The sequence below is a fragment of the Mytilus galloprovincialis genome, chromosome 5, assembly GCF_965363235.1.
Source record: "Mytilus galloprovincialis chromosome 5, xbMytGall1.hap1.1, whole genome shotgun sequence".
Classification (NCBI taxonomy): Eukaryota; Metazoa; Mollusca; class Bivalvia; order Mytilida; family Mytilidae; genus Mytilus; species Mytilus galloprovincialis.
Window position 1 is genome coordinate 53,032,967 of NC_134842.1, and position 17,870 is coordinate 53,050,836.

Consider the following 17,870-nt stretch of genomic DNA (forward strand, 5'->3'; position numbering starts at 1 on the left):
CGTTAAAATACTAAATCCCTGGGATGTGTTTTAATTGATTTTAGTCTCTGATGCATGATTTTTTATTATTAATTATTTTTGTCTTTTAACTAGCTGTCAGTAACTGCGAGCACTCTCAAATCGTATTTTCTTGTTAATTCGACCTGTTGATACTTTAAGTTGTATAATGTTTTTTTGTTATTTTAATTAATATGGATCTTGTCTATATACCAGCTTTGATTATTTGGAATATCTACTAATTTTCACTTCTTCGTAATACATTTGTATAAACATCAAGATTGTTTTCCTTAAATCTGTACAGGGAAGTTTTAGCTAGCTTTGTTTGTATAGTTTTATTGTTGATATTCACCCAAATTTGTATCTAGTGTTAAATCATGTATTTATATGACAGAACTTTCTTGGTATTCCTAATTATTGGAAGAATTTTATACACATAAGTAGTATACCTAAAACGACAAATTTATTTTTTATTTACCTGTAGATATTATTTAAACTTTTTTTTCAAAAGTGATTATTTTCGAAGGGTTAAATATTTCGTGTTGGTGTCTTGCCATGGCTTTGTTTGGATTGTTTGTTTGCTTTTTGGCCTTGAATGTTTGTCCCTAATATTTTATCAACTGTGCATTTGAATTCAGGTATCGCAGATCAAATTTATTCGTTCATAGTGTGTTAATTTATGTTTTTTGATTGAGTTAAGCCTTCCAATTGATATTTTATCGTGTGGTTTTCTATGTTGTGATGTTATGCTATTGTTTAAGAAAAAGGGAGAAGGTTTGGTACCATTAAAACGTTTAATCCCACTGCAAATGTGAGCACCTGTCCTAAGTCAGGAATCTGATATCCAGTAGTTGTCGTTTGTTTATGTTATTTATACGTGTTTCTCGTTTCTCCTTTTTTTTATATAGATTAGACTTGGTTTTCCCGTTTGAATGGTTTTACACTAGTAATTTTGGGGCCCTTTGTAGCTTTTAGTTTTCGGTGTGAGCCAAGGCTCCGTGTTGAAGGCCGTACATTGACCTATAATGGTTTACTTTTATAAATTGTTGTTTAGATGGAGAGTTGTCTCATTGGCACTCATACCACATCTTCCTATATCTAGTAAATTCAATAAAACATCAACCAAACAACACAAAAAACCAAAAGACATCAACCAAACAACAGAAATTATCAAAAAACATCAATCAAACAACACAAATTATTATACTGTTTTCATAATCAGGGTTGTGCTCCAAATACAAAAAATGCTCTTAACAGCTCATTCTCAACGGAAAAAAAAAATAAAAATTGAATTCTTTATGTGCTAAATGAATCAGCAATGCATATTTTTTTTCATTTTTAGGAAAAGTAAGATAAATATGGAATTCTTTACTAACCTTGTTTCCAAAGATCCAGTGAGTACTTTTATTAGACTTAAGAAATATCAAAATACACACACTCCAAACAAGTTTGAAATAGTACATATATTGCTGTATGAATTTAAAAATCCGAAGAATTTTCATGATTCATGCTAAAGTTTTAGACATCAATAAATCCATGTTTGTTTTGTTCTCCATTACAGCAGCAACCCAACATTTATCAAAGAACAATTAGAAACATTTAACAATTATAGACTAGTATTAATATTGAGAAAAATGTAAATATTCTTCAATGTCTATTGCAGAGTGACATTGAAAATATGGTAAATAAAAAGTCTTTCCCCTTTACAAATATTTCTTAAATACTGTTAATTCAGAAATTATTGCAGTCATTTCTTATTACAATATTTGAAGAATGGGCATAAATATGATATTACGTAATCTGATTTCATGAAAATTGGCATACAAATACATTTGTATATTTATCTAATATCTGAATGCATGTTTTTATTGTTGCCATATTCAACCAGTTGCATTTTTTACATTAACAAAAACCTCTTAATAATTTATGAATTTACCTTATTTTTATTAATGCATTGGAGAAAAAAGGAAAATCACAAAAATACTGAACTCTGAGGAAAATTCAAAATGGAAAGTCCCTAATGATTACCCTTGAAGTCGTAATGTTTGAAAGATAAAAAAATATTATACTGCTATTTTATACATTTCAGGCAATATACTGGCCATTATCTAAAACATTATTTAAAATACTGAAAGGGGATGATCCTAAAGGATTCTTCAAAGTAGGTATATATGATATATAAGTTGATTTGAATAAACTATACCATTAGCTACATATTTCATTATTAAAGGGAGATAAAGCACCTAGGGAATGATGGACAAAATGCAGTTTTTATTTATTTAATTTTACAAAATGTCTTGGTAAATTTACCAAGTGTGTGTTAAATTTTTTTGTACCTGTGTTATAGATGGTGAAAGCAAGTCTAGTAACTGCTGGACATGTGGGTCAGTCTATCCTACCCACCTGTCTGTTATCTGTTTGTTCATTCATTAGTCCAAAAATATTGGGTGGACAAAAGAGTAAGGGCATTAAGGCTTAGTTTTGGCCCAAGAAAATGAAATGTTTGATAACTATTTCAAATTGGCACATAATGTTTAGAAATGCATAGGGTCAAGAAATATAAATGAGAAACATTAAAATTTTTATCTGATGATGTCATAATTACGTCATAATATGTACTGTTTTCACAAAAACTATTAAAAATACAGAATTTATGCAGTTTTCTGACTTTATTTCCGTTGTGAAAACATCCTGCGCCGCCCAGAAACAACAAAATAATTTAACAGAAGCTTTATTATAACTATTGACAAGATCCCACCAAATATACAGTTGTTTCTTGGGTGCGCACTTTCTTTTCAATCTAAAATATACTTAAAATTTGATAAAAAAACAAGGAAAATCACGAAATTTAACAAAATATGCAAATTAGGTTATGATTTGTTGCCATGGTAACTTGTTCGATGTTAAATTTGTTTTGTTTTTCTTAGGACCTTATACCTTAGACAGGTTTTCAGTAATTTAAGAATATGTAGGATAACTTTAAAATTTGCAGTGCCAAATATGGGCCTTATTACCCCTACTCCTTTTCATTGTGTACTAAGATTTTTATCAAACCTTTCTAAGCTTTTTTGGAAAAGAATGGTTGAATTTTTGGTTTATCCCTTGATAATGTTGTGTTTGTACTTCTTGTTTGCTGATACCTTGAAATTTTACAATACTTACTGTACAAGGAACATTTTGTCATAGTTTTCTCGGATTCAATGATTTTTGTGATATGTCAGTCATGCTTCAGTAGAGATGAAACCTGAATCAATTAGATGCAGTGACACATATTCAGACACTGTATTGGTCTAATTTCAACAGTCACTCTTCATAACATTGTTCCTCACATTGTTGTGGCAGATATAAAGATTCATTAAACAAAACAAGAATCCTTGTTGAAGGCTGTACCTTGACCTATAATGGTTTACTTTTATAAATTGTTATTTGGATGGAGAGTTGTCTCATTGGCACTCATACCACATCTTCCTATACCTTATAACTGTGGATTCATTATTATTCGTGGATACCAATTTTGCAGATTTTTGAAAAAACACGAATTTAATTATCCACAAATGTGCAAGTTTTCCTCAATCCACAAAAATTGGTACCCTCGAAAATAGATGAATTCACAGTACGATCACTTAAACACTGACCTATAGGAAGAAGAGTTTCTTTAGTCCAAACTAGAGATTGCAATACCAAGTTATAGCATTGTTGTGATTTACATTTTTGTAGGCATTTGGTCCTGTTTGTGAATAGTAAGATAGTAAAGGTTGTATTGGTTTGACTTATCACAGGTTGAATAGTCTCTGCTCAGTATCAGCATCTCGTCCTGAATATGCATGAAATATTTGCCACTGGACATTAAGCAATCAACAATCAATCAGTCAATCTCAGTATCAGCAAGGAGTCTGTGTTTATAATTTAATTCAGTATTTAAAGCTCATCTTAAAGAAATGGCCATTACCATTTGTGTTTTTTTGTGATCATACATCATCATTTTTATACGACCGCAAAATTTGAAAAATTTTTCGTCGTATATTGCTATCACGTTGGCGTCGTCGTCGTCGTCGTCGTCGTCGTCGTCGTCGTACGAATACTTTTAGTTTTCGCACTCTAACTTTAGTAAAAGTGAATAGAAATCAATGAAATTTTAACACAAGGTTTATGACCACAAAAGGAAGGTTGGGATTGATTTTGGGAGTTTTGGTCCCAACATTTTAGGAATTAGGGGCCAAAAAGGGCCCAAATAAGCATTTTCTTGGTTTTTGCACTATAACTTTAGTTTAAGTGAATAGAAATCTATGAAATTTTGACACAAGGTTTATGACCACAAAAGGACGGTTGGGATTGATTTTGGGAGTTTTGGTTCCAACAGTTTAGGAATTAAGGGTAAAAAAGGTCCCAAATAAGAATTATTCTTGGTTTTCGCACAATAACTTTAGTATAAGTAAATAGAAATCAATGAAATTTAAACACAAGGTTTATGACCACAAAAGGAAGGTTGGGATTGATTTTGGGAGTTTTGGTCCCAACATTTTAGGAGTTAGGGGCCAAAAAGGGCCCAAATATGCATTTTCTTGGTTTTCGCACTATAACTTTAGTTTAAGTGAATAGAAATCTATGAAATTTTGACACAAGGTTTATGACCACAAAAGGAAGGTTGGGATTGATTTTAGGAGTTTTGGTTCCAACAGTTTAGGAATTAAGGGCCAAAAAAGGGCCCAAATAAGCATTATTCTTGGTTTTCGCACAATAACTTTAGTATAAGTAAATAGAAATCAATGAAATTTTAACACAAGGTTTATGACCACAAAAGGAAGGTTGGGATTGATTTTTGGAGTTGAGGTCACAACAGTTTATGAATTAGGGGCCAAAAAGGGGCCCAAATAAGTACTATTTTTGGTTTTTGCACCATAACTTTAGTATAAGTAAATAGAAATCTATGAAATTTAAATACAAGGTTTATGACCATAAAAGGATGGTTTGGTTTGATTTTGGGAGTTTTGGTCCTAACAGTTTAGGAATAAGGGGCCCAAAGGGTCCAAAATTGAACTTTGTGTGATTTCATCAAAAATTGAATAATTGGGGTTCTTTGATATGCCGAATCTAACTATGTATGTGGATTCTTAATTTTTGGTCCCGTTTTCAAATTGGTTTACATTAAGGTCCAAAGGGTCCAAAATTAAACTTAGTTTGATTTTAACAAAAATTGAATCCTTGGGGTTCTTTGATATGCTGAATTTAAAAATGTACTTAGATTTTTAATTATTGGCCTAGTTTTCAAGTTGGTCCAAATGGGGGTCCAAAATTAAACTTTGTTTGATTTCATCAAAAATTGAATAAATGGGTTCTTTGATATGCCAAATCTAACTGTGTATGTAGATTCTTAATTTTTGGTCCAGTTTTCAAATTGGTCTACATTAAGGTCCAAAGGGTCCAAAATTAAACTAAGTTTGATTTTAACAAAAATTAAATTCTTGGGCTTATTTGATATGCTTTATCTAAATATGTACTTTGATTTTTGATTATGGGCCCAGTTTTCAAGTTGGTCCAAATCAGGATTCCATATCAAGTATTGTGCAATAGCAAGAAATTTTCAATTGCACAGTATTGCACAATAGCAAGAAATATCTAATTGCACAATATTGTGCAATAGCAATTAATTTTCAATTGGAGTTATCTTTCTTTGTATAGAATAGTAGTTGATAATATATGTTGGAAATTTGCCAGACATGACTATGATGTCATTTTCTATTTTTATTTGCCAATAACTTTATGTAAATAACTTCATTGGAAATTTGCCAATATAAAATGTTGCTGATGAAGTTTTTTTTATTGTTTTATACAATAAACAATGTATATTCACTTTTACTACCAACCAATCTTTACCATTCAGTGATAACAAGCACTTTATTTTACATTTTAATATTTTATGATGTATTTAAAAGAGTAGTTATTGTTGCAAACTCCATTAGAAATTTGAATTGATATCAGTTTTGGAGAAAGGGAAACGGGGATGTGAAAAAAGGGGGGGGGGGGGGTTTATTCAACAGCATAGTGAATTGCTCAAAGGCAAAAAAAAACTTTTAAGTTCATTAGACCACATTCATTCTGTGTCAGAAACCTATGCTGTGTCAACTATTTAATTTTAGATTTAAAAAGTTTGAAGAAGAAATCTTTAATTGATTTGTAAAATCTTGACATTTGTTTTGTGTAAAAAAAACCCATGTAATGTCAAAAATTTGATCACAATCCAAATTCAGAGCTGTATCACGCTTGAATGTTTTGTCCATACTTGCCCCAACTGTTCAGGGTTCGACCTCTGCGGTCGTATAAAGCTGCGCCCTGCGGAGCACCTGGTTTTTTTTATTAAAAAATCTCTTTCACTAAAAACTAGTTAGTCAATTATAACCAAATGGGATCACAATCATTCTAAGGATATTTAGTTTTATAACTATGTAAGCATTTCTGTAGATTATCAATCCTGATGATTGGCTTGACCATAAAAGCAAAGCATAAAAAAACAAAATATTTCACGATAATATTGTGTGTTTATTTACAGATCCAGGCTTGTTCCTTGTTAGCTGTGATCATCAATACAAATGTTGTGAGTATATTAAGTAGTTCAAAACTAGTTCAAATCATTTTTAAGCTGTGTAAGAAAATATAAGGAAGTATATATAGACCACTTGTGTGTTTGTATCTTACCAATATGAGTAGCAGCATTTAATCAGATAGCCATTTTTGATTTACACGTTATCTGTAGAGAGGCGTATCTGCACGGAAGAACATGAAATAAAATTGCCATTTCACGATGAACGAACAATAGAAAAATTTCTTGCACGTTGATCTTTTTACAGATTCCATGAAACACAGTGAATAACAAACCTTTTTCACGCTGCATGTGAAATAAAAATTGCAAAAAATGTAGTATGAAAATAACCCTGCCACCCTCTCTGCATTGAACACAAGAATTTTGAGTCTTTTTTAGGGTTGCAGATTTTTTCTGTGGTGCTTCTTTATGAACTGTTCAGATGTTTCAAACATCTAGATCTGTACTTTTTTTTTACTTTTTCGAACAGTTCAGATGTAAATTACAGTTACTGAACATTCTTTAAGAAAGCTGAACATGTCTTTATTTGCCAAGTCAGACTGTCTAAATTTACTTTTAGGGTTCTGTCCCATAATTTACAGAAAAACTGAACCTTACTCTTATTAAATTTTATTGTTCCATCTTTTGAATTTTGTTTTTAGATCAAATGTAGTTATTATATATAAATCATAAATAATAATAATTCATTATTGGAAAATACATAGAAATTGGAGAAATTCATAACTGCTGCAATTTTTAAACTGAGAAGGACAAAATGTTTGTTGAATTGACCTATGGCAGTTTTAATTTGTGTTATTTTCATGCAAACATTTTCTTTAAATGGCATGTTAATGGCCCAATTACAAACTTTGTTGATCATTTATCTATTGATCATTCCATCTCAGGTTGATAACTGTCACCATTTTTGATTACATGTGTGCAACAATTAAAATGTTGAATTTGCAATTTCCTTCAATGAGACAATTTGTATTCAGAGATGAATCGGCTTATTTCTTAAAGCAATTATTTTATTATTAAAAATTTGATGATATTGTCAGAAATGAAAGACAAATAAAAATTATAATTTCATATTGGTCTTGTTTTTAGCTCACCTGGCCAGAAGGGCCAAGTGAGCTTTTCCCATCACCTTGCGTCTGTCGTCCGTCGTTGTTGTTAACTTTTACAAAAATCTTCTCCTCTGAAACTACTAGGCCAAATTAAACCAATCTTGGCCACAATCATCATTGGGGTATCTGGTTTAAAAAATGTGTCCGGTGACCCGGCCAATCATCCAAGATGGCTACCATGGCTAAAAATAGAACATAGGGGTAAAATGCAGTTTTTGGCTTATAACTCAAAAACCAAAGCATTTAGAGCAAATCTGACATGGGTAAAATTGTTTATCAGGTCAAGATCTATCTGCCCTGAAATTTTCAGATGAATCGGACAACCCGTTGTTGGGTTTCTGCCCCTAAATTGGTAATTTTGAGGAAATTTTACTGTTTTTGGTTATTATCTTGAATACTATTATAGATAGAGATAAACTGTAAACAGCAATAATGTTCATCAAAGTAAGATTTACAAATAAGTCAACATGACCGAAATGGTCAGTTGACCCCTTTAGGAGTTATTGCCCTTTATGAGTTATTGCCCTTTATAGTCAATTTTTAACCATTTTTCGTAAATCTTAGTAGTCTTTTACAAAAATCTTCTCCTCTGAAACTACTGGGCCAAATTAATTCAAACTTGGCCACAATCATCATTGGGGCATTTAGTTTAAAAAATGTGTGGCGTGACCCTGCCAACCAACCAAGATGGCCGCCATGGCTAAAAATAGAACATAGGGGTAAAATGTAGATTTTGGCTTATAACTCTAAAACCTAAGCATTTAGAGAAAATCTGACATGGGGTAAAATAATCTATTAGGTCAAGATCTATCTGCCCTGAGATTTTCAGACAAATTGGACAACCCGTTGTTGGGTTGCTGCCCCTGAATTAGTAAATTTAAGGAAATTTTGCAGTTTTTGCTTATTATCTTGAATATTATTATGGATAGAGATAAACTGTTAACAGCAATAATGTTCAGCAAAGTAAGATCTACAAATAAGTCAACATGACGGAAATGGTCAGTTGACCCCTTTAGGAGTTATTGCCCTTTATAGTCAATTTTTAACCATTTTTCGTAAATCTTAGTAATCTTTTACAAAAATCTTCTCCTCTGAAACTACTGGGCCAAATACTTTCAAACTTTAACTGAATGTTCCTTAGGGTATCTAGTTTGTAAATTGTATCCGAAGTTGTGATCTATCAACACACATGGTCGCCATTGCTAAAAATAGAACACAGGGGTCAAATGCAGTTTTTGGCTTATAACTCAAAAACCAAAGCATTTAGAGCAAATCTGACAAGGGATAATATTGTTTATCAGGTCAAGATCTATCTGCCCTGAAATTTTCAGATGAATCAGACAACCTGTTATTGGGTTACTGCCCCTGAATTGGTAATTTTAAAGAAATTTTGCTGTTTTTGGTTATTATCTTGAATATTATTATAGATAGAGATAAACTGTAAACAGCAATAATGTTCAGCAAAGTAAGATTTACAAATAAGTCAACATGACGGAAATGGTCAGTTGACCCCTTTAGGAGTTATTGCCCTTTATAGTCAATTTTTAACCATTTTTCGTAAATCTTAGTAATCTTTTACAAAAATCTTCTCCTCTGAAACTACTGGGCCAAATACTTTCAAACTTTAACTGAATGTTCCTTAGGGTATCTAGTTTGTAAATTGTATCCGAAGTTTTGATCTATCAACAAACATGGTCGCCATTGCTAAAAATAGAACATAGGGGTCAAATGCAGTTTTTAGCTTATAACTCAAAAACCAAAGCATTTAGAGCAAATCTGACATGGGGTAATATTGTTTATTAGGTCAAGATCTATCTGCCCTGAAATTTTCAGATGAATCAGACAACCTGTTGTTGGGTTGCTGCCCCTGAATTGATAATTTTAAAGGAAATTTTGCTGTTTTTGTTTATTATCTTGAATATAATTATAGATAGAAATAAACTGTAAACAGCAATAATGTTCAGCAAAGTAAGATCTTCAATTAAGTCAATTTGACCAAAATTGTCAATTGACCCCTTAAGGAGTTATTGCCCTTTAAAGACTTTTTTCACAATTTGTTCATCATGTTGACTTACTTTTAAAAATCTTCTCCTTTGAAACTGCTGTATCAATTTCAGCCAAACTTAGGCTAAATGAGTTTCAGAGTATCTAGTATAAATTTTATATTTTATTTCCTTGTATGTCAAGAAACATAGCTCCTATGGCTAAAATAGAACATAGGAGAAAATGATTATTTTTTTTGGCTTTTGAAGAAAATAGGACGATCCAAAAAACATTTAAATAAATTGAAAAGCCAAAATAATCATTGATGAGAGATTTAACCAAAAGAATTAAGGTGAGCGATTCAGGCTCTTGAGAGCCTCTTGTTCATTAATTTGGTAAATTTATGTAAATTTTTACCAAATATTTTTCTCTGTTACTAATGGGCAAAGTTCATTATAGATATAATTGTAAGAAGCAAGAACGTTCAGTAAAGTAAGAACTTCAAACACATCACCATCACCAAAATACAATTTTGTCATGAATCCATTTGTGTCCTTTGTTTAATATGCACATAGACCAAGGTGAGCGACACAGGCTCTTTAGAGCCTCTAGTTTTCTTTTAAAGCAAACTGTTCAAACATCTGCTAAGGCAGCCATAAGCAAACACAATTATAAGAGAAAAAAAAACAATTCATGGTTGTATGAAGTGTAAATTTATCTCAAGTTTTATTGAATTTCTTAGCAATTAAAACTCATATGGAAATGTCCTTTTCGATCTTTCGTCGGTGTTGCAATTTTAATTTTGATGCTATACATGTGTGCCCCATGATTTCTTGAAATGATAACATAGCTTTGATTATAAAACAAAAGAAGTATGTCATGTTAGTTTAGTTGATTTTGTCAGGTTGCTGTAGACTAAAAGTAGTGTTGGCAAGCTGTATATGTTTTTAGATAATATGGCATTTGTTAAATTTATGTGAGTCTAAAAAGTAAAATCATAAAAATGCTGAACTCAGAGGAAAATTCAAAACGGGATGTCCCTCATCAAATGGCAAAATCAAAAGCTAAAACACATCAAAGAAATGGATAAAAACTGTCATTTTCCAGACTTTTTACTCTAAGTCCTTAAACAGTTTGAGTTTTATTATTTAAGGAATGACTGTAATATTTTTTCTGTCTATGAAGAAATAACATAAAAAAATTGGTGCACACTGAATAACACGCGTAGCGGGTTATTTAACAGTGTGCACTACATTTTTATGTTATTTATGTTATGAATAGATAGAAAAAATATTACTGTCATTTCTTATAATTTTATTCTAAATTCCATTTTAAACCGTAGAAAACCTTGAAAAACCGTTGATGACGTCACGGTCACATGACTAAATTATGTCTATGGTCTGATAACAAAATAACGTCAGCCAATCAGAAAACGTGTTACATCCAAAATTAAATTATAATCTATCAAACATAAAACATTATGTTTTTAGCAAGATAGTTTGGAAGAACCTGAGTGGGACAGCTTAACAACAGAGTCTTTAGAGGCCATTGAATATGTAAGTTTTTATTTACACAAACATTGCTATTTGCATCACAAAAACACTGAAGTAATGTGGTCATTTGAATGCTTGTTGGTCCCTAATTGATTATTTTGAATGGTTCAATATTGTGAATAATACAATGGAGGAACGGGTATGGTGTCTAGTGAATGATTAAATGCGTAATTTGGGTATGGTGTCTAGTGAATGATTAAATGCGTAATTTGGAATGATGAAAGTGTGACGATTACACTGAACTTGAAATTGTAATTTATTGGTGAGCAACTTAATATTCCATGAAAAACATAAGATGGTGGCAGTATAACATTAAACTCTACCAATATCGCTGCACACTTGAACAATTACCAGTAATATTTCTTGACAATGTATCCTTATTTTTTTAAATTGACAATATTAGCAAACATGGTTTTCTTGTCATTCAATACTCTCAGAATGCTTGTTTATTTTAAAATTAATAGATTCAAAGGCAAAAGATTGTTGCGGGAAAGATTTAAGCTTTTGACAATATTAATATGAAAGGATATACGCTTCATGATCAGTAGTGGTTATTTTTTAACAATACTCCATTGAGTATTTAAAATCTCAGATATTTTATGTTGACTTAATGCTTTTTGTTTCATCAAACATAAAATATGCATGCACTACAAGGTTCTAGTTTTCTTGTAATCACGTTTGCACGATTTAACACATGCATTTATACACACTTCAATGGCAAGCTATTCCCAATAGAAACGAACACATTTTAATACTTAAATCTGTTGTTGAATAATACAAATTGTCTTATCTGAAATCTGGGTCGTGTTTGAAATATAATACTTATAGTACAAAACACTGCATAGTAGAATGATATGTATTGCTATGAAATAATCTACCAAAAAATTATAGTACATGGACTTTTAACAATATACTACAATTATCTCAAACTGTTGTATCACAAAATTCCTGTTAATTCAAAGTAAAATTTTTAAAGCCAATGGATAGATCTGCATTAAATTTACTCCTGATATTTAGAATTGCTCTTTTCTAAAATTTATTTTGTCATTCTGATCAAATTTGAAATACTGAGAGCCAATTGTAAATATGAAAAAAATAAAAATGCCAAAGGAAAATTTTTAACTTCTATGTAACAAAGTAGTGTTATTGAGGTCTTTACCTAATCATCAATAATTCTAATATTCTGTATTAAGCGTATATATACTAATTACCAAACAGAATCATGAGGATTTTAAGTCACCTTTTTTAAGACTTCTACATCATTGTACATATACTGGACATAAATGCATTTCTTTAGTATTCACTCCTTAAAGTTATATTTATTTTAGCCGTATTTGGCAAAACTTTTAGTAATTTTCGGTCCTCACTGCTCTTTAACTACGTACTTATTTGGCCTTTAACCATTTTTTTTACTCGAGTGTCACTGATGAGTCTATTGTAGACCAACTGTGCATCTGGCCCAAATATAGAACTTCAATCCTGGTATCTATGATTAGTTTATTTTACAGGCTGTGAGAAATATGGACAGATTTCAAAAGAGTAAATTACTGGAAGAAGTAGTTATAGTTCTGAGCAGGCTGTTCCAAATGTCAGAGAAAGCTGTGGTAAGGATTGTCATGTTTGTATACATAAAGGCAACAGTAGTAAACGGCTGTTCAAAACTCATAAATCCATGGACAAAAAACAAAATCAGGGTAACAAACTAAAACTGAGGGAAACGCATTAAATATAAGAGGAGAACAACGACACAACATTAAAATGTAACACACACAGAAACGGACTTAGCATTAGACAAAATCCTATGAGAATAACAAATATAACATCAAAACCAAATACATGAATTTGGGATAGATATACAACTGTTCATTTTCTCTTTGTATAATTTGTAATTCTATGGCCATTGATCATGACTATACTGTTTGTGTTTGCTCAATGTGAATTGTGGAATGAAGATCTTTATTGTGAATTGTGGAATGAAGATGTTTATTGTGGATTCATTATTATTTGTTTCATACCAACTTTCATGGATTCCGTGGGTACAGGTTAACCATGAATTAAAATCTCCAATGAATCAGAAATTTTCTGTATCCTTTTATGCAGACTTTTGCTAAACCATTTAAACCACGAAATCAAATATCCAAACATAATAGTTTTCTTTAATTCACGAAAAATTGCCTGCAGTTTCAATCGCCATAATTATTATTATTTTTTCTTCAAAAAATCAAAAACGGTGACTGCCAGCAGAAAGAAACCCTGCTGACTGTATATTGCCTTGATTGTGACATTGATTATGTGTTTCCTTGGAGTTTTATTCATGACGTCAATAAAGATTAATGGAAGTTTTTATCTGCTCTGTGCCCACTGTAATCAGATAATACTGAAAAAAATCCTTTTGAGCTGAAGTGTACTCAAGTCTTTGTAAATAAAGATACTCAAAGTTTTTATGATGTTTTTGTTACTGCAAAATTTACAACAAGATAGGTTTCTCAAAAATTACAGCTAATTTCCTAAAGCTTGTAGACTTTGGTTAGCTTGCTTGCTTTGTTTGTATATTGAGATAACATTCAATCAAATCATAACAAAGTATACAGGTTTAAATATGCCTATATATATTGTTTAAAGATGTCAATCTTAATTACAAAGCCTAAAGGTTAAATTTTGTTCAAACAAAGCAAGAAATCCAACCAAAGTTTTACTCAACAAGCAATAGGAAATTAGCTGTAATGGTGATTTAATATTTTGATAACAGTATTTGTATGTAGCTTTTCCAGAATTGTGTTTTTTTGGGTTTTTTTTTATAACTAATACTTCTTATTGTAATCTTTCTTACAGCTGTCCAGAGATATAGTTAAAATTCTGTTATCACATAAACAGAAGTTCAGCCCTAATGTTAGAAGGAGGTGCAATATAGTTATGAATAAACAGCAGGCACACATTTATAGGTAATATATTTTGTTTGTCTAATTACTATGGATTCATTATTATTTGTTAGATATTAATTTTTCTTAGTTTTTCGTGGGTACAGGTGCACCACGAATTCAAATGTTCCATGAAAAGGCTTTTTACAGATTGGCAAAACCACAAACTCAAATATCCACGAATATGCAAGTTTTCAGCAATCCACGAAAATTGATACAGACGAAAATAAATGGATCTACAGTATGAGATAATAAAATACTCTCATATAGTTTATTTAAAAAATTATTCATTTTAAGAACTATTTATGTATAGATTAAGCACTAAATCAAATGGAATAAAATGTTGTCATTCAAGTCCATGATAATAGATATTTGAATTTTGACTGTTGATTCGTAGAAAGATTGGGTTTTATTAATTGATTCAGTAACTGGGTGAATAATATTTTTTTTTACACATACAGGTGTTTTGTGTAAATTTTTTATTGGTTTAACTTTCATAATGAGCACTACCATGACTACTATTAACAGGCTTTATTTAATTATGATAGATAGCCTAAAATATCATTGCGATTGACATTTGTCAGTCCCTAACCCTCAGTCATGTTTCATTGACTTTGTAATTTCTGCATAGTTTAAATACTAAGTTTGTGGTAAGGTCAATTTAGGGGAACCTCTTATTGTAAGTCAATGTATTTGGTATTCATTTGTATTAACATTTTGTGGTTCTACCTGCTCAGTTTAGATGCAGTAATCTACTACATTTTGCCTGGATAGCAATTCTCATTGTGGGTAGTATTTATCATGGTGTGAAGTATAATTCTCATTGTGGGTAGTATTTATCATGGTGTGAAGTATAATTCCCATTGTGGGTAGTATTTATCATGGTGTGAAGTATAATTCTTATTGTGGGTAGTATTTATCATGGTGTGAAGTATAATTCTCATTGTGGGTAGTATTTATCATGGTGTGAAGTATAATTCTCATTGTGGGTAGTATTTATCATGGTGTGAAGTATAATTCTCATTGTGGGTAGTATTAATCATGGTGTGAAGTAGAATTCTCATTGTGGGTAGTATTTATCATGGTGTGATGTATAATTCTCATTGTGGGTAGTATTATTCATGGTGTGAAGTATAATTCTCATTGTGGGTAGTATTTATCATGGTGTGAAGTATAATTTTCATTGTGGGTAGTATTTATCATGGTGTAAAGTATAATTCTCATTGTGTGTATTATTTCTTATTGTGTGTAGTATTTCTCATTGTGTGTAGTGTATTTCTCATTGTAGTAATTATCATGGTGTGTAGTAAATTTTTCATTGTATGTTACTAAGTATTTCTCATGGTGTGTAGTGTATTTTTCATTGTATATAGTATTTCTCATGGTGTGTAGTGTATTTTTCATTGTATGTAGTATTTCTCATGGTGTGTAGTGTATTTTTCATTGTATGTAGTATTTCTCATGGTGTGTACTTTATTTTTTCATTGTATGTAGTATTTCTCATGGTGTGTAGTGTATTTTTCATTGTATGTAGTATTTCTCATGGTGTGTAGTGTATTTCTCATGGTGTAAAGTATATCTCTCATTGTGTTCAGTATTTCTTATTATTTTTATTATTTCTCATTCTGTGCAGTTTATTTCAAATATAAAACTTCTTACAGCTTGTATAAGAATTATTTTAAAAATATGAATAATTGAATCACAATTATGACAATTTGCAAATAACTTAAAACTTTGTTTTTGCAGTGCCCAGTCACAACAAAAGAAAAGAAAATCAGATACAGATATAAAAACAGAACAGATATCACCAGACAAGAAGACAAAAATAGAAGAACAATAAAAATATATATTAAACGTGACAATAGTATTTTGCATTTGATATATCCTTTCCTTTTTCTATGTGAACAATTAAGTATAAGCAATTTATACAGGACATATATCTATAGGGATGGATGTTGGTCATATTTTCCCATATCAATAATGAAAGAAGCAACATTAACCTACAAATAAATCAGTGTCTTTTTGATTTCATTTACCTTAAAATCGAACTTGAAAACTCAATTTATATGAAAATGGGTCATTAGCTGTAAGTCCTGTGTCTTAAATCCATGTGAAATGTTAATACAATGATAGCAAATATTTTAGGAACACTCCTGCTTCATCTACCTACAATGATCTGAATGTTGCTGATTTCTTATCCTTACTCCATGATAAACTTTTGGTCTCTGTAGATGAAGGACCAAACATTATTTTTCATAGTTGTAGATAGAATTATAATGTTTTATTGTTTCACCTGCAATGACTTATAGGAATTTCAATCTGGTGGTGACAGTAGATGGGTTTTAAACTTTTTGTATTAAGCTATATATTTCAGAGGATAGCAGATTTTTAGGCTACATACTTTGTGTATATACGTATGTTACAAAGTTTCTGTCTGTCATATGATCATTGTCCTTGACCTTATTTTCAAGGTTCTTTGATCGTTATAAAAGAAAATTAGTTTTGTTTTGGTTAGAGTATTTCTCATTTATAATGAGTAATAGGATAATTATATGTAGTGTTTGGAATGATTGTATCATGTACATGTCTGTCTTATATGTTTTATCTGACCTTGACCGTATTTCAATGGTTTATTGCATTGGTCAACGTTAAGTTCTTTTGATTAAGTTGGGTTTTCTAATACAAAAGCAATAGATCAGGTCAACTAAATTCTGTGTATGATATGATGGTAAAGTGTTAAGTTTTGTCTGGCAGTTGTCACCCGTCTTTGACCTCATTTTCATGGTTCATTGGTTAAAGACAAGTTTCCAGGTCAGGTTTATTTTTCAGATACCATAAACCATAGGTAGACTATATTTTCTGTTTGTAATGATTGCAAGGTGTACATATCTGTCTGTCTAAGTTTACCTCATTTTTATTGATCATTGATAACATAAGTTTATTTGTTACTTGAAGAAAAATTATCTTTAGAAATATAAACTTAAAAACATATCATGAATAGTCAAGCATCTTTTGCACTCTTGTTCTTCTGTTAGATTCCAGCTAAAGATGAAGAATTGGATCTTTTTAAATCTACCATTGCCTATGTACATGTGTCAGGAACTTATAAATAATGATTTTTTCGAAAAACTAAGGATTTTCTTATCCGAGGCATAGATTACCTTTGCCGTATTTGGCACAACTTTTTGGAATTTTGGATCCCCAATGCTCTTCAACTTTGTACTTGTTTGGCTTTATAAATATTTTGATATGAGCGTCACTGATGAGTCTTATGAAGACGAAACGCGCGTCTGGCGTACTAAATTATAATCCTGGTACCTTTGATAACTATTAAAACAGTTTGTGATACATCATGTCAGTATCGGATTCAGTATATTAAATTTGAAATTACTGTATTGATAATTTGTTTGGGTTAATTCTTCAATTGCTTATGCTCTCTTTTTTTGCGAATTTAAATAATCCCTTTCCACAAAACCACCTGTCACTGTTTATGAAAAAGGGCCTATATTAAATTATACTAAATAAATTCGGACTTTGTTGTATTCACTCATTAAACTATGACAGAAAATTACTACACATTTTTTTTTAAATTAAAACTTAAAATAATAATGCTGTGATCGTTAAATTAAACATAAAAAACGTATATCAATTAGACAAACTTACTTTGTACAAACGAATTTGGGTGTTCTCAAATACAACAATAGTCTATATATGT

The 17,870-nt window shown here is 30.8% G+C and overlaps 1 protein-coding gene across 1 annotated transcript; it reads left to right on the forward strand.

Moving 5' to 3' along the window:
- The first annotated feature begins 1,343 nt into the window (after nt 1-1,343).
- Nucleotides 1,344-16,299, forward strand: LOC143076030 (uncharacterized). The gene is made up of 7 exons (XM_076251641.1): nt 1,344-1,391; nt 2,087-2,158; nt 6,545-6,589; nt 11,175-11,240; nt 12,746-12,841; nt 14,070-14,179; nt 15,902-16,299. Exons 1-7 carry the CDS (start codon nt 1,356-1,358, stop codon nt 15,993-15,995), a joined length of 519 nt encoding a protein of 172 aa, XP_076107756.1. The 5' UTR covers nt 1,344-1,355; the 3' UTR covers nt 15,996-16,299.
- The last annotated feature ends 1,571 nt before the right edge of the window (nt 16,300-17,870 follow it).